This window comes from Solea senegalensis, linkage group LG5 (genome assembly GCF_019176455.1).
Source record: "Solea senegalensis isolate Sse05_10M linkage group LG5, IFAPA_SoseM_1, whole genome shotgun sequence".
Lineage (NCBI taxonomy): Eukaryota > Metazoa > Chordata > Actinopteri > Pleuronectiformes > Soleidae > Solea > Solea senegalensis.
In genome coordinates this window covers 25641613-25666819 of record NC_058025.1, presented here as the reverse complement: position 1 = coordinate 25666819, position 25207 = coordinate 25641613, and the positions used below count along the sequence as shown (strand labels likewise).

Here is a 25207-nt window from a genome sequence, read left to right as displayed (position 1 = left end):
TGACATCACACAGACTTAATTAGTATAGATGCAACCTGCAACTTGATTTTCCAGTGCATGGTTTTCTCATCAGATTGATGAGGAAGTGGACTGCGAATATGAATCTGCTGCACGTGCCGCTGCGAGACGGACCTGGGGGGGGCGCATTCGCAAACGTAGCCCGTGAAGCGTCAGCTTGAGAAAGTAGCGGTCAGGTGCGTCAACTCATTATTTCAATCACATTAATGTTCCCTGTTTTAAAAACTCACTGCTCCAGACAAAAAGACACCTGCTTTGTGCAAAATAAATCAAGTACTGATATGCAAGTGTAACAGAGACACACAGAGGAGCTTTGCATCCTCTCGCACGTTCAATTACAAGGGCCTGTGGCAGATACTAATCCTATTCCACTCTTTATCCTATTTGAGAATGTACAGACCATTCAGTGACTTCATGCAACAGGAGGCAGAGGGTCCACCGATCACAGTCATCCCCACACACACACACGTAACTACACCATCCACTTTAGCATAAACTGCAAGTCAGCAATCATGAGTCAACAGTGTGGATCACTTGCTCCTCGTTTAAACACGAAAAGAAAACGGATTGTTTGAAAACTAGAAACACGCGTGGCGCGTCTTTGAGCAGAAGTGAAGCAGATGATTTCGAGAGAGAGGGGGGGAAAAAAAGAAGATTTAGTCATTTCTGCATAATTAAAGACATGCTAGTTTCTATAATTGGAAAGATACAATAACAACTGGGATATCACAGCTCGGCAAATTGGAGAAAAGAAAAAATAAGTGCACATAAACAAGAATCCCTTTCTCGAACTTCTAGAGGAGGTAGAGCTAAGATCCAATAGTTTACTAGTCTGCCCTTGGACACATGTAACATCTTAGATTGAAGGTTATTATATTCTAAAAATTAGAAACTATAACAGTTCACTACAAAAGGCTTGTGTTAATCAAGGGTGACGTGACGACGACGGGAATCACAGCAGGTCAATATCAAACTTCTCCTTGCATTCGCTCGCGGTTTGTTTTTTTTTGTTTTTTTAACAGTGCAAAAATGATCCGATACTGTCTGTCGTCAACCAGATCATCTGTGCGGGTTCAACATCCACTACGAGGTAGGATCCAGAACACCGAGGGGAACAGCTGTTTGAATTCAAGTGTATTAAAGAGGGACTGAGCCATGGCGATCAGTGATGCAGCATGTTTCTGTTTGTTTGACCGTGTGTGTGTGTGTGTGTGTGTAGCGGTAATGCCGAGTTTAAAACCCCCCCCCCTCCAAAAAAACCCCAGAAGAATTCAATAACTCCACCCTGTGTTCTAATCTCCCAGCATTCCCTCACTGCTAAGGTGCCTTCCCATCTCAAACTCCTGCCTGGGACATTTTAAATGGCCACGATGTGCAATTTCTTTAAAATCAGATAAACAAAGCATTTAAATAGAGTTACAGAAATAAATACATTTTTTTTTTATTTCATATAAATATGTGGGCCCTTTTTTTGGGGGGAATAAGAGGAAGTCAATGAAATAAGCTGCCCTACCGCTGACACACTAACATTCCGAGTAGTAAATGGACGTCAGTGTTTATGAAGTCACACAATGCCGTCAGTAACTTGTCACACACTGTAAATTCCCATGTTACAATGCATTTAATGAACATTATATTGTAATTTAATTGGAAGCCCTTCCCTCTGAATCTGGGGGGATAAAAAGATCAGTGATCACATCAAGAAAGTCTGGTCCCTTTATATAGGATTATCTTTTGTGTTGATTTAATGTCTTATTAGTATCTGTGTGTGTGTGTGTGTGTGTGTGTATAAAATCCCTAATACAGACCCCAAAAAAGAAACATGACTGAGAAGACAAAGATAAAAGGACAAAAAAAAAAAAAATCTAAATCAGGTTCAAAGTTTTGCCCATTTTTTTCCCCCAAGGCCTTTTTTTTTTTTTTCCACCACGGCTAAAACCTGAATTTGTCCACATAGATACATACAGTAATATATATTTTGTCATTTTTCAGTGTCTCTGGCTATGTACAAGCTATACAAATACAGAGCAGGCTGAGGGCCAGGTTTTCTAAACTGTGCAGGGGGAGCAGTTGGTGGGGAAGTCTCCCGGCTCCTTCCCCCACAGTCTGCCCATACAGGTGGCTGGTTCTGCTTCACTTGCGATCGTCGATGGTCTTAATGAATTCCACCGCCGCGGTGAACTGCATCCACCAATAGCACTCCTCCCCACTCAGCCGGCTGGCGTAGAAATTATTGATGTACTGAACGGTGGACAGCAGGCAGGGCGGGTTTGCCTGGAGGGGGAGGAGACGTGGGGACGGGCCCACATTAACTGCTGCGGGAAAGCTCGCACACAATGCCGTACAGATTATAATCAGAAATATGGAAACATGCAGAATATTCCTACACATGTTAGCACAGAAGTCGCTGCAATGCTAGTTCATTGACAATCACAGTCAATGAGCGATCTGTGTGGAAGGTAGAGAGTGTTAATGCAGCCTAGCCTAGGGCGGGGCGATATGGACCAAAACTGATATTGCGATACTTTTTGTTCGAATGGCGATATTATAAAGATATTTTGAACAGAACGGGTTAGCTTGCTAGCTCACCGGTCGGCCGCTCAGCTGACAGCTGATAGCTGAAACTCGGCGTCCGGAGTGTACAACAGAAACCCAGAGACAGGAGACCAGAAACCTGGAGACCTGGAGACCAGAGCCTCGGTGTCGGACACGGTAAACGAGCCGCTGGTGTGTTTTAAGTCCATTTGGAGCCGAAATCTGCGGCTAAAAGCTGGTGCCGCTAAAAACAAAAGCTCAACTTTTATTTTGTATTAACGAGTGACGAAGATGTATCGTTCAAATGTCCGTTGTGATACGTAGCGTGGGGGGGGACAACACTACGTCGCACGTACATGTAAGGGGCGTGGCTGAGCAGCTGAACTAGGTATATATAAATAATATATAATATACCGGTATGGCGATATTGTCTCAACTACATAACTCTTACTACCGGTACATCGCCCAGCCCTAATGTGGGAAAATGACAGAACATAATTACCCTGATGAGGACAAAGACGAGCACGGGGACAAAGTCGTCCGCTCCGGGGACGGAGTCCTCGTTGGCCAAACTGAGGAGGTTCATGATGGTGGAACACATGCGCAGAATACACTGGACTTTGTCCCGTGGAGTCTTGTACGCGTTGATGGTCCGGATCTCACCCTGAGCTGAGGGCCACGGAGCCTCCTTCAAGTAAACCTACAGACAGACAATGTGAAGTTATTATGTGTGTATCTTTAAGTGCTTGTTGGGAGTAAAAGAATAAAAAAATACCTCTGGGATTTGAAGTGCTTTATGAGTGGCTGTCACCACCTTTGAGAGCCTCTGGATGTGTTCGTGGAAAAGCCTGCGGGAGACATATCAGTTCAGGAGGAGTGGACACGGTGATGCTGTTCTAACGTATCAACCTGAAAATGAAGCCGCGACGGCCGCTCTTTCATAGAGAAGACAATAGAAAACCAAGCAAACTGAATCGTTATGAAAGAACAGTCTCATAAATCAACTGCCCAAACGTTGACATGGCGTGGATCTGTAAAGACATGCAAATAGACAATATTTGAACAGCGACATAAGGAAAACAAAGCGCTTCGTTCTCAAGTCCTGTTCAAATAAGGATTTTTTTTTAAATTAGGGCTGAACAAGAAATTTTATGGAAAATCAAATAAAAAAAATCAAATCGCAAGAGGCACAATCATTTGGTTTCTCACACATCTGCACAAATATCACACACTTTTCAAATTAAAATGACAATAATGATGTAAAAATGACCATTCTCTCTGATATCGCGAATCATATCGCAATATCTTTGAAATGTATTCAAAATCATTCAGCCCTAATTATAATTCATATTTTCAGGTCCATTCTGGCTCTCAGCGAACACAAAACTCAACACCTTACAGAACAAACGTGGATCAGAACGTGTTTACCATGATGACAAACATTAGTGTTTCAGTTACTCACTGGTCTCTGAGAATATCTCCATCCTGGTTGGGGTAGAACGCCAGTTTGAAGATGCGGTTCATCACGCTGCGCTCGATAGCCATCTGGGCGTCCTGCAGCTGGTCCTCGCTTGCGTACTGCCAAATGGCATCACGGGCCATAGCACCGTACAAGTAGCGCAGGAAATCCTCCACTGCTGCCGTCTTGTCGTCTGACGCCGTGCACCCCTGGAACGCTGCGGGGGGAGAAGGAACAACCCGGGGTTAACACCAGCACAGGAAACAAAGTGTACTGCAACACTACATGTTTAATATATAGTTTTTATTGTTTAAAGAATAACAGCAAAAGCATCATAAATCATGGGAATTACACTGAAGACGGCCGTCAACAGGGTGGCGTAACGATTACACTACTGAGGGTAACAGCTAAGGGAAAAATAAGTTGATGTTTTACCCTTAATAAAGTCAAGCATCTTGCATTCCATGTGTTCAAGAAGGAGCCGGACACAGACGGTGGTGAAGTAGCGGTTTGCGACCTCCTTGTCTCTCAGCACCCTCTGCAGGAGCCTCTCCAGATGAGCCTGAGACGTCTGCAGGCCCTGACGGCACCGGGTTAGATAAGCTATATACGGTGCCCGCTTTCTAAAACAAACACACAGTGGAAATATTTTTTTTAATACTTTTTGTAGGTGCCCAAAACGACGGCAAAATGACCCGAGAGACGCCTCCTGTTGTACCTGTAATCCTCTGCAATGGCAGCCAGCAGCTTCCTGCAGGTGCGTGCGTCGAAGCGGCCGACGCAGCGCGTGGTCTCCTGGATCTGCGCCATCTGGTTCTTATCCTGGAGGTTGATGGCTTCTGCGAGCTGGACCTTCAGGAAGCAGACGATTTCGTTGTCTGAAAGGGAGGGCGACGGGGAGACGGCGTCAAACGACACTGCTCGCGGCTCACAAAAGAACGCCTGGCTGGCGTAATCTGATCGACCTGGCGCCTTCACATGACAATGTGACTGATGGGTTCTGAGATGGGGGTCCTGTGTTTTCATTGTTAACCATTTTGTTGGACACTGCAGCTTGTGTCCTGCTTCAGGATCTGACGCAGGACTGTGCAGAGAGGCCAGCGTTCATATTTCGAATAAAACCTTGTACCTACATTAATATGTGCGCATGTATTTTGAAGCGGTATGGCGATTTAGCCGTTTTACCATATGGGGAGCTGCACTCACACTCTTATAACCTTGCCTTACACCTTGAGAGGTGAGTGGGAAGATCAAGGTTGTGCAGATCTGGTGTCTTGTTTTAAGGACAGTCTCAGCTGGCTGGACGCTTGCCAGGATTAAAGGCTTGAACTGTGCTCCCTGAGGAGGTTTGTGACCACTCGGGTGGACAAGACATTAGTTTTGCAACAGATTCAAATCACAAAGAGTCCTACCTTCAGGATCCATGTGGTCAGGGAGCCCATTTCGTGTGGTTACGGGGGCCATGATGGGCAGAGCCACAGAGTCTGCGGAACACAATGCCAACCTCAACTTCTTCTTTGCATCGCTGCAAACAAAAATAGACAAAAGCACGCGTTGAGAGCAGTGTCTGAGGAACGTGCTGCTGAGAAAACGAGAACATCTTGAGAGATTGTTAAAGGCTCGGTATTTTTATTGAAGGATTCTGAATGTTTGACCTGAAAGAGAACTTTGAGTCGTGCTGCTGTGCCGTCTGGCTGGCCGAGTCTGGGAGGTCGTCCGTGGAAATGTTCTGCAGAGTATCTTCTCTTGGAGAGTCATGCAAGTTGTCTTCAACACAAAGATCTTTGGAAATTAAAAAAGTTGCATCCTTAACATCCTTACAAGTGTACATAATGATTACTTAATATTCGGTTTTCTAAAAAGAGATTTATTTGCTGACCTCCAGCACCATCATAGGAAGCTCCACCTGCAGCTCCATCACTCGGGCTGGGCCTCTTGATGTTCCTGTACTTGTCCAAAATGTCTTCGGCTGCCTGTGCTTGAGTGCTATGTCTGGGCAGTGGGTCATCTGTCAAACCGGCAAACAGGTTGCATTAAATTTAAAACCCACCAAGCACAATTTAAGAAAAAAAAAAAAAAAGAGCCAGGACTGACCTTGAGGAACACGCTCCTGGGCAATGTCATCCCTCTCTTGTTTGTCCCTCTTCCTGAATGCTGCTATTGGCGCTGTGGTGCAGAGACATGTTATGACTGACTTGGGCAAGTGACAGCATTTTGGACGGCAGGCTGATCGCGAGTCAGCTGTCGACGGCCACTTCATATTTTTCTTCTTTTTTTTTTTTTACAAAATTTGTCAAATTTGTAGAAAAGCGAAAATTGAAGTTGCGAATATCAAACAGGTACAGTGGAACTCATAAGATGTCCAGTCTATATAGATGTAAACGATCACACACTGATGCTTGTCCTGGGAAAACAAAAGAGATACTGTCTCACTGAGACAACACTGCTATCGTGTATTCTCAATACAATAAAATGACGACAGACTGTGGCAAAAAGGAAAGGATGACAAAATAGATGCATGGATGAGGAATGTTGAGGTGTGTAATCTCAGGCCATGTCACATCACAGCTCTACAGCTCTATGGCAACATCTACAAAGCAGCATGGGCACACAGCCACGGGCTCCAGCAAGTACAGCGAGCTGAATGACGGCAGCGTGGAAGCGTTACCTGGGACGTCACTCTCAGCCGTCCAATACAGCACTGTGAGGAACACAACAGACAGGGTTGGCCTTTCACAACACAGGCTGCCGGTCTGCAGGACGACCGACTACGCATGTCTCCATGCAGAGCAACAGGACAGACATTAATGGACACGACACAACGTTTGGCTGGAGTTTGGCGGTTGAGGCGTCATAGCTCCTCAAGTTAGCGACACACACTGCGCTCCATTATGGGAATTTCAATTTATTTGTTTACTTAAGAAACATCATTAACCCAAAGAGTAATAAGGACTCATTCCACGTGGGCACAGCTCATTATTTCCCAGACAGATGTATGAGAGATGGCTGTAGAGTAGAAGTGCAACAAGAAATGTGTCATCTATCAGCGCTGATGACAGAGAGGTCTATCTAATGACCATTAGCTGCTGGCTGACAGCACTGCTGGGAGGGCTGCAGCCATACAATCTCCACAGCTAAAGCTCCTCTGATGACTGATTAGCTTTGAAAAGTCTATATAAATCTGCAGCCAGTGAGACGTGAGAGGAAAAAGTAGTGGACACATCTCTGGAGTAACTTCAAACAACGAGAAACATAATTTTCCAACCGGAACGTCAGCAATGGAGTGGACAACATGGATCATCATTCTCTTTCTCACGTTACAAATTGGTTTTCACGCTGCTCTTTAAAGGGTGATACTTCCTGTCAGTTGTGATTAAGAGAACTTTACTCTCCCCCGCAACAAAAAAAATAAAGGATCGCTGCAATCAAACAGATCATTTAAAAATCCACTCGAGTTCTATTTTTCACTTTTGAAGAGATGAAACGTTTACACTGGTCACGTTTCCTCACCTTTGGGAATGGCCGACACAAAGCGTTTCTTCCACCACGGTCTGTTGCGATCAGACTTCTCGTCGTCACTGTCTTTCCTGTCCTCGGCCTTTAAATGGAAATTAACTTGTTACAATTTCTCAAACACACAACTGTCTGCGGCATTAACCCAGAGCACAGATGCAGGCTGTTACCTCTCCCTTCAGGGAATCCTTGCTGGGGGACGAGGAAGGTCCTAAGGCAAAGGACCCGGCGGGGTCACGATCTTCAACTGCTACACGCCGGTTTAGGCCAGGATCACTTGTGGGCCGGCGGCCTGGACACACAATGTCAGAGCTGCGGCTGCGGACCAGCCTGTCAGGGAAGGAGTGCCGCTGCTTGGTGTGCTCCAGCTCAGCCTGGGCCAAGCAGTGGGGCATGAAGAGAGAGTGGCGTGTCTCTTGCCCCAGGGCACTGGCTTCAGGGATGGGAGGGTCAGGTGGAGGGTGAGAGGGCCTGGCATAATGCACTTTCGGCCTCACTATTGTTCCAGTTCCTTAGGGTACCAGAGACAAACATACAAAATTTTACTGAATGAATTTAGGCCATATTTTAATTTAGTTTTCATTACTCTTAAATAAGGGTAATTTACTCGCCCACTGTACACAATAAAAGACTGAAGAGTGAAGTTTTTCCCATGTGATATTTGTATTTAACTGCCTTTAAAACTGTTAATATCTTAATAAATTGCTACCAATAAAATTAAATGTCCAGTGTGTAACGTTTAGGAGGGTTTATTGGCCGAAACTGAATACAATCATAATACAACCCATAAGTACGTTCGTATATGTGTATAACTGCTGTAAAATGAAAACTGTTTTGCTTTCATAGCCTTAGAATAAGGCTTTTATATGCTAAGGACCCTGCTAACGGCCTCCGTTACACAATTTACACAGGCCAAAATGTTGAATCTCCTTGTTTCGACAGCAGCCTAAAGGGACAGACAGTCACAACAGTTTCTGGTTTGGATATTGAAGCAGAAACTTAGTGCACAAAGACGTCTCCTGCAGTTTCCCGATGCACTTTGGGACAGGAGGGGTGAGCAGGGGAGGCGTTTGTTTGTTGTTTGCCCAAGATGACAATGTCAACAATTAAGTTACCTATTAATTATGAAATACAGTCACAATCTCCTCTGTTCTTTCCGACATTGGGTTTTTAAATGTTTTTCTCTGAGACGTCATGTCAAAGAGAAGCTAACTGCTATCTCTTTTGGATATACATTGTTACTACTACTATTACAAGAATAGAAAATGAGATTAAAAACAAACACCCTATAAAAACTAAGAATACTAACAGTATAAAAGAGAAGGATAAGAATCATATGCAATGGAATTATTTACATCTGTGTCACAATATGCAGACTGAAAAATGTAATACCAATGTCCAGTATTACACAATAATATAAACAGTAACAGAAAAGGATACGTTTTAAAGTTAATAATATAGATTCTTGACAAAAGAAACAGTGACCATGACTCAGTTCAGTCCAAGTAAACATTTGCACAATATAAAAGTAAATGACTTCAAAGAAACTGCTAAAGATACTGAGGTACAATAAAAACCTGTGAAACAACAGCACCTCAAAAGTAGGGAGCGTGCTAAAGGGAGATGTTAGTGGGAGATGAGCCCTAGGTGTAGGTAGGCCACCTGTTCCAAGGATAGACTCTCCTGAAAAGCGTCCAATGGCAGACTCGTGCCATGAGCACAGTGGGACAAGGGGACAGTGCCAAAGAGCCTGGGGTGAGGTCTCTCAACCTGTCATCCCTTCACCTTGCCACAGACACACAGCCACCACTATTCCTCTCTCACACACCTGCTCTACAAACACACACACACAGGAGCGGAAACAAAGACTTCGGAGGATAAACTGGAATATTAAATCAGCCTAATGAAGTGACATTTCACTTGCACTTACGAGCTGAGCCTCGTATGAAGGGTATAGAAACACTCTTGGTTAATTCGAAAAAGCTCAAGCTGTTCTGTGCATCCACAACATTAGGGCGGGGGATTTAATTATACTTATTACTAGCTCCGATTGGTTGTAGAGCATTTTCAAGCGCAAATTACCTTCACCAGAGGAGAGGGGATCGAACATGGCCAGTAAGGAATCTGCCTGTGAGGGCGGAGATGTCAGATGGTGTGCTCCTGTAAAAACACAGGAGAATATGAGACAATTAAAAGCAACAGCTAAATCAAGCCCTAATACACACTGCCTATAACTGCTAGTTTAAAAACGTGTTTATTTCATTCAGTTAAAAAAGATAATAGCGTGGACTCCAAACAGACACACACAGAATATTTAACTCTCCAATAACTTTAGGCAGTAAATAAAAAAGTGATTGAGCGTGGTAGCAGCTGTAGGAGTGACAGAGAGTGATCGCTCCTGTTGATGCTGTTTTGAACAGATAAGACAGTGAACTGATGGCTCAGTGAGCCTCATGGGGATTTGACGCTCTCCTACCGTGGCCTGACTCCTCCCCATCTGGACTGGTCACTGAGTCCTTTCCACCAAAATCTGAGCTGCACTCTGACCGCAGGTCCTCCGTCTTGTTGGGGATGTCTTCCGAGGTCGCGCTGATACCTGAAAAAAACAGCTGTGTTGACATTCAGGACAATGGCAACCGAGTTTCACCTTTGCAGTGAGAGGTTTCGGCAGTCAGGAAAGTGAATCTGCGTGTTCACTGCTTCTCAAACAAGAGGCTATTTTTCTTTAGACTATGCTGCACGGCCTCTCTCAGACTGGAACCCAGTGGGAACTCTAAATTGGTAGCGTAAGCTCCCATGGGTTCAGGGACAGACACACATAAGAGTGATCATCAGACGCAGACTATCCATTGGCCATTTCCCAGGGGATGTTTTCCTGTGAGCTGAGCCAGGAACATAACCGCTGGCTTCCTAATCTAGCATACTACTTCATGCATGTCAACATAGCATGTCCACCTGAGCCCACGAAAAAGACAACCAGCATTAACCTCTGTGTCACACAGAAAAATCCCCACTGACCCCAGTACACTGGTTAATAACCCACACAGCAACATGACCGCTCTCTACTGGAACAAGGCAATTTTAGTCCAGTTATTCAACAATGTTGGTCAGTTAATGAAAGGAGTCAAAAACAGAGCAGACAAACTATGTTTGGAGGTGGAGAGATAGAGTGGTTCGATTCATACCTGAAACAACACTGAGGCCTGGTGTGCTGGGTCTTGAGCTGACCTCTCTGACCTCTGTCTCATCCGAGGTGCTGCCAACACCTGAGCAGCTCTCCAGCTCCTGCAGTCGCTCCTCCTGCTTCAGGTCTGCAGCCTCTGCAAAACAAACCCAGACGTTAAGAAAAATGTTTAAAAACAAACATCTGAGACAAGAGTGCGTCTCAGATGTGAATTGAAGTACAAATAAAGCATCATTTAAATCCACTTGTGGGAGTTTGCAACAGATGATTGTCATTTTCTCACTTTACTCCATCGTCTGCTGAAATTGTCGGGAAAGCAAGTCAAACAAAGCAAACATTATCATGTCTTAAAACTGCCAAACCAAACTGTAACGCTAGTACGGCCAATACTTGGGCTACCCAACGGGGCTGTTGGGTCGAACCCGGAGGCTCCATACTAACAGCAGTACTCATTTGCATGCTCGTTAGTAATAATGTGATAGTGAAGTGCTCTTCAGAGTGTTGTTTTCTGCTGCCTGGCCATGAAACAAGCGCTCGACTCGAAGCAAGCCTCCAATCGCACTATTACTGAGCAGAACAGGGGCAACAAACGGAACAAAAACCAATAAAAGACACTCATGCATGTCATTTTTTGCACAGTACATACTGGAGTGGTGTATCATTTCAAATGACACTGGGTGCAGGCTTTCCAAAAGAAACACTTAACACTGTTAGTGAAGCACTCAAAACACAAAAACAAAAGTAGTTCATTAATAAATCCTGTCCCATCATTTATTATTTGACTTATCTGTTTTTACCCTTGAAATAAAATGTATTATTCCTGTTTGGTTAAATGGTTTAGGCTAGGGCTGCAACAATCAATCTATTAATAAATTAATAATCACTTATTTTAGATTTTTAGATTAAAAGATTTATCAGTTTGAATGTTTAAAACAAGCATTTTCATTGTACAGCGACTTAAATGTGAGTATTTTCTGGTCTCATCATTAAAAGAAAAACCTTACGGTTTGTGGTGGACAAGACATTTGAGAGGATCATCATTTTGAGGTTTGGAAAACAATCGCCATTTTTTTTAACATGTTCTGATCATCATTAGTTGTAGCCCTAGTTTAGGAGCTGAATACTCAGTTTCCAAAAGCACCATCTATACTCGCATTTCACCAACTCTCGCCGTCAGTGAGTGATTACTGTCATGACAAATTGTCCGCATTACTCTATGTAATCCAATGTTAAGTCTAGCTGAACAAAAAAAAAAAGAACTGACAACATGTAAAGCGAGTGAGGACAACTGCTCTCCTTGTGATTCCCTCCCCACTCCTCCACCACAGGTGCAAACACACCTGGCGGTCCCTCTAAGGAAGCCCTGAGCTGCCTTTTACTGGCACAGGCAGATCTATCCTGAACGACAGGCAAATGCACACAATTATGATGACAGATGTATGCACACATTTTAGGCATATGGAAAGCACCTGCACTCCCACCCCCATCACTGTGATGAACAAACACATGAAACACATGAAAATACACACACACGCATTCATGCATGCACGCACGTGCGAATGCCAACACACATCTGAGGCTGTAATGGAGACGAGGAGCAAGAATCGAGATGGAGTCTGCTTCAGAATAAACGTAGCTCCTCACCCGAGTCACTGGGCAGGACCTCCACACTCCAGGCCTCGCTTGTGGTCTCGGAGATAGTGGAGCCATAGGGATCCAGCAGCACTGAACCCGAGCCAGGAAGACACAGCAAACTGCCAAGCATGTTCTCTGCAGCCGCCCCTGAGAACCAAGACAGACAGAAAGACAAAGAGTTAACCAAAAAGTGTTAGAGCAGCAAGAAGTCACCTCGGAAGAGGAAAAGTCATCTTGAAGGCACCTTTATTTGTTAGCCTCAACAGCATGTGTTGTTAAGGCACTGCTGGTGATTCATATTCTCTAATTAGTTTTAATAAATTATTCAGATTTTCAAAATGAGCAACTTGAGAATGCCACAACAGAAAAGATGCCTTAGGTAAAAGGATGAACTTTGAGTCGAATGCATGTTTATTTAATGCCCTTCTTCATTTGCTGATGCAAGTGATCATTATTGTCACCATCAACTGATGTTTTTATGAAATCCACATTTACACTGGTAAATGGTTAGGCCGCAATGGAAAAAGAATGTGTTTTCAAATTTTGATATCCTCGCCCAAAGGCTTGGAAGGCATGAAACCTCGGCATGAATCCACTGTCTTGAGCTTCCGTCTTCCACTGCACTGGTCAAAAGAGAGAATCACGTGATTCTCCATCCTTTTTTTAAGGACGTAGGATTTGCATTGACGGAGAATAAATGATCCGTCTACATAGATGACGGACGCAAATGCACAAATCTGACTCATATTAGATTCATTTCCATATGTGAATGAGGCTTGAAACCAATCTAACAATCTCCAAATGCTTTTTGCCTTCTTACACATTCATGGATGATCACAGTTTGCTCACTTGCACCATGCAGTGTATAAAGAATGTTGTATTTACAATTACATAAAGTAAATATTTCATGTTCCATCAGTTTAACATCTCCATGTCCGTTAAGGGTGGAGACGATGAGCTTTACACACAGAAACGCGCACGAGTTGGAGGTCGTGTGCCTTTCACGCTGAGACCCACTGGCACATAGGTCAGAGGTTAATGATAATATCTCACCCTGCCCTGGCCTCCAGGGCCGTGACTTTGATCTGTTGATTAAGCCGAGCATTACTCACAACCAAATTACCACGTCTCCCACCCCCTCAAACAAAGTCCTCAGCACGGTGTCCCTCCATCTCCGTTTGAGAAGTTGTGGTGGAACAAGGTGGAAGAACGCAGAAGAGGGGGGGAAATGAGCGAGCAGGTGTGAGTGGGAGTCAGTGGCCAAGGCTCATCACCAGAAAGTCAACCTGTAGAAGCTGCACCCCACCGGTACGTCATGCTTCCAGTTCAGGGCACACACGCGGCATGAGCACGCACGCGTGCCAGCACCCAGGCAACAGCGCGTACTGATGTTGGTGGGGGCAGGGCGCTCATTGGCAGTGGGAGAGCTCTATCCCGCTGTCCGTGTTTACAGTCTTCAAGGTAGGGGCGCAGAGTACTTGTCTTTCAGGTGGATGATTAAATGAGTGGCACAACAAGAAGTGAAACAATTAGAATTTCTGCCTCATTATCATGGTAATCTTATCAGTGGGATAATGAGGTATTAATGGATATTTAATGTGCATCTCATAACCCAATCCCTTGGAGAAAACACATAAGGAAATCGCTGTAAATTCACTTAATGATGGAAAAGTCCCCCAACGCCATATTCCAGAGAATGAAAAATGGTGGATGCAAATGAGAAGGAACCAAGGTCAATAAGACTGCAGGGACTGAATGAATGTCAAAGAGCGGAAGAAAGAGACGGGGAGAGAGAGAGAGAGAGAGAGAGAGAGTAAAAAGTGAGATGACAGAGGCAAAGGAAACGGGGATGTTGGAGTCTGAATAAAGTACAGACTAAAAATATTTAGTTTCACATTAGATAAGCCTGTGTATCAGTGTATTATGATTATATATTTGTTAAATAACTACATTACTTCCTCTGTGATAGTGCAAGCTCATTTCAAAGACAAAAAGAACATTTTTCTTTTGCTTTTTGCTGCAACAAATTAGTTAATTCAGCTACACTTTCAAAATGGATTAAACCTAAAATGGAAAAATAAGTAGAAAAACACTAACCTAAGTTATTAATTTCAGCTAATTTAGGCAATTTAGGGGCTGACATTTATTTATTTATTCATTTATTTATTCATTTAATCACAGAAATCCATCATGAAAGAAATGTACAGGGCCTTGAAATTCAATTCAACAATCTGAGCTCAACTGACGCCGTTCATTTTCAAGGCTATTTCACCCACATGCCACAAGATGATGACATTTCTCTAAATTGACTAAATCAACAGTCCCTCCGTGCAGCAAGTTCCTCTCTTAAAACATTTTGTACAGCGCGTGTGATCATCACATCAATGAAATCATGCTCCCACCTGCTATTTCCTGCAGTCGATCCTCATCCATGTTTGGGTCAAAGTCGCTACCGAGCACATCGGTGCTCCAGGTTTCACTGACCGTCTCAGAGATGTCCCGATCGTCGGTCAGACCCATCATGTCCCGAATTTCAAACTTGCGGAGTTTGTCATCCAGGTTGTCCTGGGTGGTGGCTAAAGAAAGATGAGACAGTATGTCATACTATCCTTACTTGTGTGGATGTACTTCAACTTAGACCTCAGCAACATTTAGCAACAAACAAACAAACAAACAAACAAAAGATGTTAATGATTAACATTTATTTGATTTACTGCCATTTGGAATTCAACTGATTAATAATTCATTGATTAATGGACATACATATTAAGTGGCCTCTGAACTTATGCTGAGACTAGGGCAGAGGAGAATGCAGCTATAGCTATGATGCTACTCCTTGTGAACAACTACTAACTACTCAATTGCATAAAACTGCTGAAACCGAGGTTGAAAAAAAAGATGTAAACTGCATTGATAGGCAAAAGGAAAACACCGTGTTTTGCAGGTTAGTCAGTTAATACCTGTCTCACATCAGAGAGAGTTTCTGAGCAGTCGGACTTAAAAGCATTGCAACAGTCTTGCAGTTTTACTGGTCTAACAGCCACAAACGTACAATGTTTCAATTTAAACAAGACAAGACAAAGTCATGCATTTCTATAATTAATAGTAGTCACCATCATTAACTCATGATGTATGAAGCAAAATGTATGAAATCTGGAAACATACCCTGTTCATGTTCCAAAAGCTGTAGAGCCTCCACTCCATTGCTCCCTGATGGTCCAGCTCCGAGCTCAGAAACAGACTCTCCCTCCAGGTCCAGAGATGACACAGAGTTGGAACGATTGGATGGACCTGAGAAAAGAAGTAGGGATAAATAAATAAATCAAAAAAATGTTAATAATTGACCTCATCACATAGCATCTACTTCTGAATACAAATGTGTGTTTTGTCTTATTGCAGCATTTGTTTTCCCTCATGTGGTAGCTCCGTGTGTCATCACAGTGCACACTGACCCTCTGAGATTCCTTCCAGGTTGTCACTGCAGAGGGAAAAGCGCAAGGTTTTGTCCGGTTTGCCATGCAGTTTGGTATCATCAGCCTGGCCTTCACCCTGTGCCCCATCAGTCAGCTGGAGGTTCAAAACCTGGAGACGGAAAAAAACAACCTCCTAAATATTTTCATAGTTCCTTAATTTCACTTCTTACTTGCTTGCTTTCCATTTACATGTTTCAATAAGGAGCTTTTTTTATGTGAGGTGCACAATTCTCAGCAGAATAAAGTGCAGTTCAATTTTCAGTAGTTTTCAGACGCACATGAGCTCAACTACACAAAATGTGCCATTTAAAAAAACACTATTTAAAAAAAAAACCTCAAAGTTTGGTGCACGTACAATGTAGTTACAGCAAAATCATGGCACTGAATTGATAACATTGTCTCTCTTGCTATTGAGAACATTAATTTAAATCATATTACCTCATTCTCTGACATCATCCCAGGGACATTCTGAGGACCAGTCCCGAGTGAAATCACAAGCACCTCCTCTGGCATCAGCTCCTGTAAAGACTCTTGGGAGCTGGCCTCTGCCTCCCCCTCCTGGGCTATGTTGGTACGGCTGCGGCTACGAGCAGCTGCTGGTTTAATGGGATGGAGGGAACCAATATTATTTTTTGATTGTTAAATTTAAAACAGACAAATGTGTTTGATTTTTAGCGACACATTTTGAAATTTGAAGTCAACAAATGAACAAGTCCAAAACGAATGACACTTGTCTTGACATGTGGGACCAATGTGTTGCTTGTATCCGTTTTTCATGAATTAATTCAGAGGAAAATTAACATTTTAATTCCTATTGAGCTACAGGTCACAACAGCTCTGTGAGTCTTGCAAACAAAATCGTTAAAATTACCTTGTGAATTTTAGTTCTACATTGACAACAATGCAGACAAGTTCATCTTTCATTTCTAGACATTAGACAGTAGTTAGTATTATTAAAAAAAACAATACAATGTTAAAACCTGAAAATGGCATTAACTGGTTAACAAAAGTGCATGGACATGTCGCTCATGATGTCACTAGAAAATAAAAGACACAGTTGGAAAAAAGCATTTTAGCAATGCATGTGTAGAGATTACATTAAACAGTAGCATGCCACTCTTTGGCTCCATCTACTGGACAGAATAAAATGTATTTAAATAAACCACTTAGTTGTGGTACTGTTAAGTTGATTAAGGTTCGGGACTTGCATGGAATGAATGCCACAGAGGGAAGCACATCACACTCACTCAAGATTAATAGTTTTGAGTGAAAATAAAAGTGCTCTATTTAAAACTAACTACACTGGCCTCTTTTTTATTTTTTAACCATGACTTAGGCACATGCCAGGACAGTATATAAATATTTCCCCAAATCTACCTGCTAATGGATAGCCAAATTCCACAGAATGATGAAGCAAAATGAAAAATCTGAGTTGTAATGATGAGCCAAAGCACTGCAAGGCAAGCATAGTGAAAGCACATGGACAGGTACTAGTACTAGTGAGACAGGGTGGTTACTGTGCGGCTATGAGCATGGACTAGATGAATGTTGAGTGTGTTCAACACCAGATAAAACGGGATGTGTTCTGTCCAGCTCTAACATGGCTGACAGCCTACCCACCAAAAGGGGTTACTAATGGAATGTGGGCAGACAGTGTGGTGGTTGTGGGGTCCCAGGATGTTATGGCAGCTAAGTGTTGTCCTGGTCATTCATTGGCAGCGCAGGAGGAAAGGAGAAGGACAAGGTAGGGAGTTGGAGAAAGAATACAGAGGACAATTTAGAATCAAAGTTTTTCAATTGTCAAGTCAAGACTGTGTATATAAACGTCATATTTCAGAGAAGCAAGAACTAGTGGTTTATATCCAATTAAGGGGGTGTTGCTACAGCATCATTTGTCTTTGAAATGTTAATGAAGGTAGTCTATGCATCTTTTCCATCCATTCCAATTAAAATGAGTTCATTTATATTTGGTAATTTAATTGGTTGTCATTTCTGTAATTGAGCCTCAATCCAGGCCATGCTAATTATCTTTATAACAAGCTGAGAAAAAGCTCATTAGCTTGCAATAACACACAGGCCTCTGACTAGCCATCACCACTCAGCTCTACTTGTTTATTTTGCCTCTCATTAAACAAAATATTACCCCTCTATCGGCTAGTTCTTGTTGCAGATTGCGATATTCCTACAGAGCTAAATATCCTTCAGATCCTCACATTGGGAAATTACAAGAGATTGCATCACATTAAGCACATTAAAACATCTGCCATGTATTTCATAAGCAGGAAGCCTGAAGGTTAGATGTCATGAAGGTACCTATGGGGAGTCTGTTCTTCTTGTTGGCGGGAGTGGTGGCCGGGGAGAGCTGGGGGGTGTTGGAGGGTGTGAGCTCCAAACTGTTGCTCTTCACAGTTCGAGACTGGGGCACATTGGCCAGCAGATTCTCCAGGGCCATGTGCTCCTCCTCCCGGAGGTGGTCTCCTGCTGTCACACCACGCACAAAGTCCACCTATGCAACAAGAGGAAGTTGTTCACTGCTACCCAATTGCAAACTGTATGCCTATGATGCAGCACGGCAGCTGTATTGTTCTCGTGTTAAATAAGAATGAAAATACTGATGATATGTTTTCATATTGGGAGCTAAATAGCTTACCAGAGCTAGCAGATGGTTATGGGTAATATAGACGGCAGTCCTGCTGAGGCCTTCGAGAAGGTTCATCGAGGACATGGGTGGGGTCTCAACTGCTCTTCCCCCAATTACGACATCCAGAAATGCAGCAACGCAACTCTGGAGACAAAGACACCAGAAAGGTTCGCTAATACAAGAGGAACATCTCAGAAAATTAAGCTACAGCAAAAGAAACGTTTATATTACAAACACAAACCTTGTCAAATTTCGACAAACTGCTTTTCCGCCTTGGGTCTGCATCATCATCGGCCATGGCCAACTGCTGCAAAAGCTGCCCCACCTGTGTCACAAAAGATCATGATGCAGAGTCACTCATGGGGAGAGTGACTGGGCAGGACAAAGGATGAAATGTAAACTCTCCCATACCTGCATCAGATTGAAGCGGGCAACTTCGTTGATGGGGGCGTCAGAGATGATACCATATTGTTCCGGGTTGACAACAGCTGGACAGATGAAGCAGGTCAACAGCAGGTCCGTGCACATGGTTCGCACCTCGCCCACTTCAAGACGCTCCACACATGACAACGTCTTGTACATCTGGGACACAATCCAGCGCAGGCTGTGTGGGAAGCAGTAGGTGTTCTGCTTCAAGTAACCAATAAACTTGTTGACCAGAGCTACCAGCTTCGCTTCATTCGCCTCCACAGCTGCCTGCACCCTTTGTTTGTAGCCCTCAGAGCCCTTCTCGCCAAAGCGTTCCTGCTGGGCTGGAGTGAGGCGCTCTGTAACCTTGGCCGGGTCTGTCTCCAGGTGATCTTCATCTTCAACTAGCAGCTGCATAATGGGCTCATGGAGGGTGGCAGTGAGGAAGAGCTTGGCTGAGTATAGGCCCTCTGAGAAGAGTTTAAAAAGAATGCTGAAGGCACAGGTCCCCCGCCGCAGCAGGCGCCGTGGGTTATCGCTCTCTTTCAGTTCAAACTCTACCAAGTACCGCAACACCTGGAAAAACGTACAAATTGTACAAATTCAAAACATTAACTCCCGCCGAGAAGCTATTAATCAGCTTTCCTAATATATGACAGAGGATACCAAGTCAAGCTTCTAACCTGGAGCAAATAGCTCTCGTCCTCCTGCATAATACAGTTGCCATAAAGTGAGGTAAAGACGTTATGGATGACCCCCTGGGTGTGCTCCTGGTTCAGCCTCTCCCCTGCCACCAGACAGGAAGCCACCAGTCTGGGGTTCTCTCTCAGCCGGGCCAAAAACTCGCCATAGATCGTCTCCTGGAAGCCCAGTGTCTTGTAGCCATCCACAAATTGTGTGTCTTCCAGCATTTTGGCATGTTGGCAGCACTCGGCAGGTGAGGCCTCCGCACTGTAGACAAATGTTTAATCACTAATAAGAACCATGTTAAAGCTATTTATACCTAAACAAATTTTATCTCACAATTCATTCTCGGCTGCAAAGGTGGTGGATGCAAAACGGTACATCATAGTTAGACATATAGTATACATTAGATTGAATAATCGATTGTCAATCAATTACTTAAGTAATCGTCAGCTATTTTGGAAGTTTCATTCAAAATGAGGACAGAAGAGTTTTGATAAACCACGTTCCGTTTCCAGTATACTGGTCTTGACGTATACAAAAAAAACACACCATAAAAATATATATATGTATACCGCTCAACACTACCGTGTATTGTGTTTCATTTTACAACTTCATCTCAAGGCCAGAGTGATGCACGATGGTCTGACCTGGTGAGAATGAGACGATCCAGGTTGATCCTCTGCTGCTTGGCGATCCATGCTGCTCGGAACAGCCTCTCAGCTGTCTTCAGCACATCACAGTTGAGCCTCTGGATTAGCTGTTTCTCTGATGCCACATACAGCCGTTCCTGCTTCAGGTGGTGGGCCAGAGTGTGGATGTCTGGCTTCACCATCTTCACCAACTTAGACAGGCAGAGAGGGAAATGACTGAAGCAGAAAAAGGGACAAGACGGAATAGAAACCAGTCAACTTGGTGAAGGTGTAACTCAAGCTCAGGTAATCTAATGTTTCTTAAAACAGCTTTGTTTAGAGGAAATCAAACTATTTCACATATAAATCAACATATTTGTCGAGATTAGTATTATTCAGCATGTACAACTCAGCAGTTGCATTGCGTCCACTGTGACTATAAAGAAGCCTGTGTTTTGGGACAAAGAACATAAGAGACAAAAAGCATCAATACCTCATGTTTCAAGTTTTACCTTTTAACATATACATATATACACACACACACACATATATACACATATATATGTATATATATGTGTGTGTATATATATATATATATATATATATATATATATATATATATATATATATATATATACACATACATACATACATACATATATACACGAAAAATTGGAAACTGCTGTACAAATGCTTTTCATTTCACAAACTCTTTAAGGACCTCCTTAAAAAATGTCTATTGAAGTAAAAGCTCAGATTTTATCATTTGTTTTTGTTTACAGGAACTGGTCCTGTAAAATGGTTTCTGCAAAGGTGTACCTTAACATTATGATGTCCGTGTCACACAGGGGAAGTGATCTTGTACATTCACGCACTACACAATGATACCAAAAGCACACTTTCACAAGCTACACCACACAGCACAATATGCAAATCACTCCTTCTCCAATCCTTTTCCAGACAAACTGCAGGTCAAGTGGAGTGCATGAAATTTGAAAGATTTCTTGGGGACATGTTTGCACAAAAGCCTCTTTGTAGCTGCAAGCTAACATAGCAAACACCGATTTATCTGTGGACAAGGGCTCTGGGAGGACAATGAGACTAGCCTGGAAAAAAAACTGCCCCAGAGTAGGAAAAAGTGTAAGGAGGGTTCATTGCTCAAAAGCTAACAGACAGCCATAGAGTTTGAGTTGATATGCCAGGCAAATCAGATTGGTTATGCAGATTTACACACATAATGATTGCACAGTGAAAGGCTCTACAATTGCCTTTGCAAATCAAGAATAAACAGTGATTACAGATCTACATTTAGTGATATACATCGTCAGAAAAATAGAAAGTTTTAAGGCCAATTTAAATAACACTAACACAGTTACTTTGTGTTTTGGAGAGAAACAAGAATATTTACAATCTTCCCCTTCACTGGGTACAGCTTCTCTTTATCACAAGAGGTTGACATGATCACTCAAAAAAATAAATAAATTACCAATTAATCAGCTGAAGTAATAAAGGTATGGAAACACATTAGGTTTACTGCATTTAATCATCATTATATATAAGTTTACCTTGTTTCTGGCACAAAAATATACAATGAAATGATGTTCACAAAGAGACTATTCTATATACTGTATGGTAAATGGAAAGTAAGCAAAAGAAAATGCTTTCCAAGTTATGTATAATCAAAAATGACTGAAACAATAGTAAGCTATTTCACACAAATATCTAGCATGTTTTTCAGGTAATAGATTTTTCATTTACAGAAAGCAAGTCTACATTTTGACTGAAGTGGCAGGTAAGTGGCTGACGAGTACACACATGGCGCACTTCCACGTATACACTCGTGTTGTTCAACTTGCACATTCCTCACATACTTGGAAACGAAGTGAGAGTTAAATGGGGGCATTAAGCAGCTTGCACGGGTTAACTGCCATTCACCGTTCCCTTGTGTGACCCTCCACTCCAATACAAGCCGCTTCACAGAGCTACCTGGTGACTCAGTTGTGGAGAGTACTGAGGAACTCTAAAGCAGAAGCAAAACCGAACTATAGACCATGTGAAGTGAGGCATAACCTTCAAACTTCTGATTTGTGTGAGAATAATAGTTGGTGGCAGGAGTGGACATGGTTAACATGTGTAACAACAGGACCAAATGTTCAACCACAGGAGCCATGTCAGCACCATTATTTTAACAAAGCAGCATGCAAGATAGTGGCAGGCAGTGGCAGAAAAAACAGAAATAAAGAGTTAAAAATTATAGATGTGAAGCACTTGATTTATTTAAAAAACTGAGCAAACGGCACATCACTGGAATAAAGTTGTTTAGAACACAGCCCACTCCTACCACTAGATAACCACCCTCACACACAACCAGAGAACCAAGTGCTGTTTATGGAAATTCAAAGGATTTCACTTTCTACCAAAAGGTATCATTCACAGGCCTGAGCCAACATCCTCTTCACACTTCCCTTCTAGATATGTTCTTACAATAATCATACTCTCCTCTACAAACATGAGATTTACAATTTACCATTTCCCGTTCAAAGCCGAATACTGAAACTTGAATAATAACAATAAAAAACCCGGGACCTTTAGGAAATGAAAGCTGGTAGTATAGGGGGTATTGGGCTGTTGAACTAGGTAAAGCAGAGACGATAACTAATTAAGGCTACGTTCAGATTACCAGCCACATTGTTCATTGACTGCAGATCAAATTTGAATCTGACACCAATTAGCACACTATTACCTTTTTACATGCATCACCAATAATAGAAAAAAATAATATCGATAAGACCACTCAATACTGAAGCTGGAGGTAAGATTAGATATACCATCATGCCAGTCAAAGACAACAATGCTCAGTGCATACGTGTACAGTCAAAAAGCCACATGGATTCTCATATGACCATTCTCATTCATGTCACATGACCACACGTCGAATATACATCTAATCTAGGTAACACAGATCTGATTTAAAAATCAGAAACGGTGATAAGATTTCTGTGTTCTGACGGCCCTGAAAAAAATTGATCTCAACCAAAAGAACTGCATATGAGTCACTTGAGCCTGGTAATCTGACATAATCTGACCTTCCCATCCAGACAAAAATACACAATAAAGGTGTATCCAAATTCAGAAGTTGGATTTTCATAAAACCCATATTTCTAGATGCATTAGAGCAGGGAAGTGTTTATGAAGGAATGCTTAACAACCGTTTTTGTAACAACCTGAATTAAGAGTAAATAACTGGGTGTTAGATCAAACTTTTATGGGTGAACACAGTATTTAACACTAACATGGTAGACCATTTACTACTTCTCAATAAAATGTCTATGTTGCACTTTAAATGTGGGCATAATGAAGCTTAACCCAGTTTCGTAGTCAGTAACTGACACTTTATCTGTTGTCTTCAGGGCAAGAAACTGCTTATGGTGTGACTTTCACAAAAAAACAGCACAGGGTGAACACACCACTAAAAAAAATAAAAGTACAGTATTGCAATTTGCAATAAAATCTATTCATGTCAACAAAACCTATATCACCTGCATTTTAACCTGTGGTTCAGTTCACATCAGTCTAGCATTCCAAACATACATACTCAAGATCATATTCCATTCCAGTAGCACTGATCGGCCTCAATTGTGTTAACTTTTACATGTTGTACATGTGTGGGTACTGGGCTGGCAGACTTCATCACATAAGCTCAATTATGTTTCAATGCTAGCGTCTTCTTCTTTGTCTCTTGCGACCAAAGCATGTAACACTCTGTGCAGAATAAAACTGGAGTTGGACCAATGCAAGAAACGGGTGTATGACAAAATTAGCATCACGTTGTTGTCATTCACACTTCATGATAGTTCCACTCATTTACACACAAGTTTCAGGCAGAAAATCACACAAGTCCCTTTTAATGAGCAAAGCACACGACTAATCCCAAATATAAAGGCATAATCATGAAATGGATGCTATGTGTCAGCAGTCATGTCCACAGTGGGTAAAAATGCTGCAGAGATGTGAGCATATTGGAATTTTATTACTATATATTTGATGTGTAAACAAACTTTATGTTAACCGACTCTTAATCATCAGGATTAAGTGACTAGAGTTTATTAGACAAACGATTACAATATATCGTTTTTGATGCTATTAAGTGAAGAAAAGCAGCAAAGCCACATTTTTAGTTGCTTCTGGGCTACAAAGAGTGAACATGTGAATATCCAGTGTTTTAATATGTATAGTGTGTAATTGAAACCTACGGCCTGACAAAACAACTTGGGACATTCCTTTCACCGACACAGAAGGTGGGGTGGGGATTTTTTTTTTTAAACCAACAGCAGAGTTTCAAGTGGTGCTAACGAGAAGTTACGAGGACACAGTATCCTTGATTTGATGTGGTATTAGCCAACCGACAGATGTACACAGGCAACAAACAAACCAAAATGAGAGCAGTTGGATTGTTGTCTATTATAGCTTGGTTGCTAGAAGGTGGTGTCTTTGACCCACTGACTATCACGTCTAATAAACCCATAAACAACGTTGATTTTACTAAATGTTGTAAAGGAGACACACAGCTGCTGAACTAGTATCAGCCAGTTCAGATTCGCGTTCCAGCTGACTGAGCAGGCAGCACACTGGTGAACAAGGCTAACTAGCCTTGACAACTAGCAATGGACTGCTTACGATAACCAAATAACACCCGGGTAACGTATGCTAGTCGAGCAGCGTAAGCTAACGACAAGCTAGTTAGCTGCGTTAGCTTAGCTTTAGGGAGAAAGCTCCTGAGTGGCCAAATGTGATAAAGGAAACACGCGGACATACAACTGGCAACTTACCCGACGTAAGTGACGTTTACTGGCCGTTCACGTCGTCTCCAAACACCGCTGAGCCGAAGATTTCTCGAGTCAAAAGAATTGTTTGTTAGCGACTAGCAGTCTCGCACTGGCTTCTGCAGGAGCGGACAGTGCTGTCATTTGCTGTCATCACGAGGAGAACGGCGCAACACGCATGCGCGAAGTTTGGTTAAAGGGA

The 25207-nt window shown here is 42.6% G+C and overlaps 1 protein-coding gene across 8 annotated transcripts; it reads right to left on the bottom strand.

The window, feature by feature from the left end:
• Positions 1-1901: 1901 nt before the first annotated feature.
• gapvd1 (GTPase activating protein and VPS9 domains 1) lies at positions 1902-25160 on the bottom strand. Of its 8 annotated transcripts, none has more exons than XM_044026486.1 (29): positions 25012-25160; positions 20201-20419; positions 19550-19817; positions 18870-19442; positions 18700-18783; positions 18468-18602; positions 18131-18323; positions 17438-17518; positions 16256-16413; positions 15797-15926; positions 15510-15635; positions 14747-14920; positions 12354-12491; positions 10711-10845; positions 10002-10121; positions 9608-9685; positions 7696-8036; positions 7523-7610; positions 6681-6713; positions 6107-6178; positions 5892-6020; positions 5668-5794; positions 5425-5537; positions 4731-4890; positions 4448-4635; positions 4016-4229; positions 3329-3401; positions 3056-3253; positions 1902-2292 (listed from the first exon to the last, which is right to left on the bottom strand). In XM_044026486.1, exons 2-29 carry the CDS (start codon positions 20383-20385, stop codon positions 2152-2154), a joined length of 4455 nt encoding a protein of 1484 aa, XP_043882421.1. In that variant the 5' UTR covers positions 20386-20419; positions 25012-25160; the 3' UTR covers positions 1902-2151. The 8 variants fall into 8 exon arrangements, with proteins under 8 accessions (XP_043882421.1, XP_043882423.1, XP_043882422.1 ...); XM_044026488.1 differs by having other exon boundaries at positions 5668-5779; XM_044026487.1 differs by having other exon boundaries at positions 16256-16410.
• Positions 25161-25207: the final 47 nt, after the last annotated feature.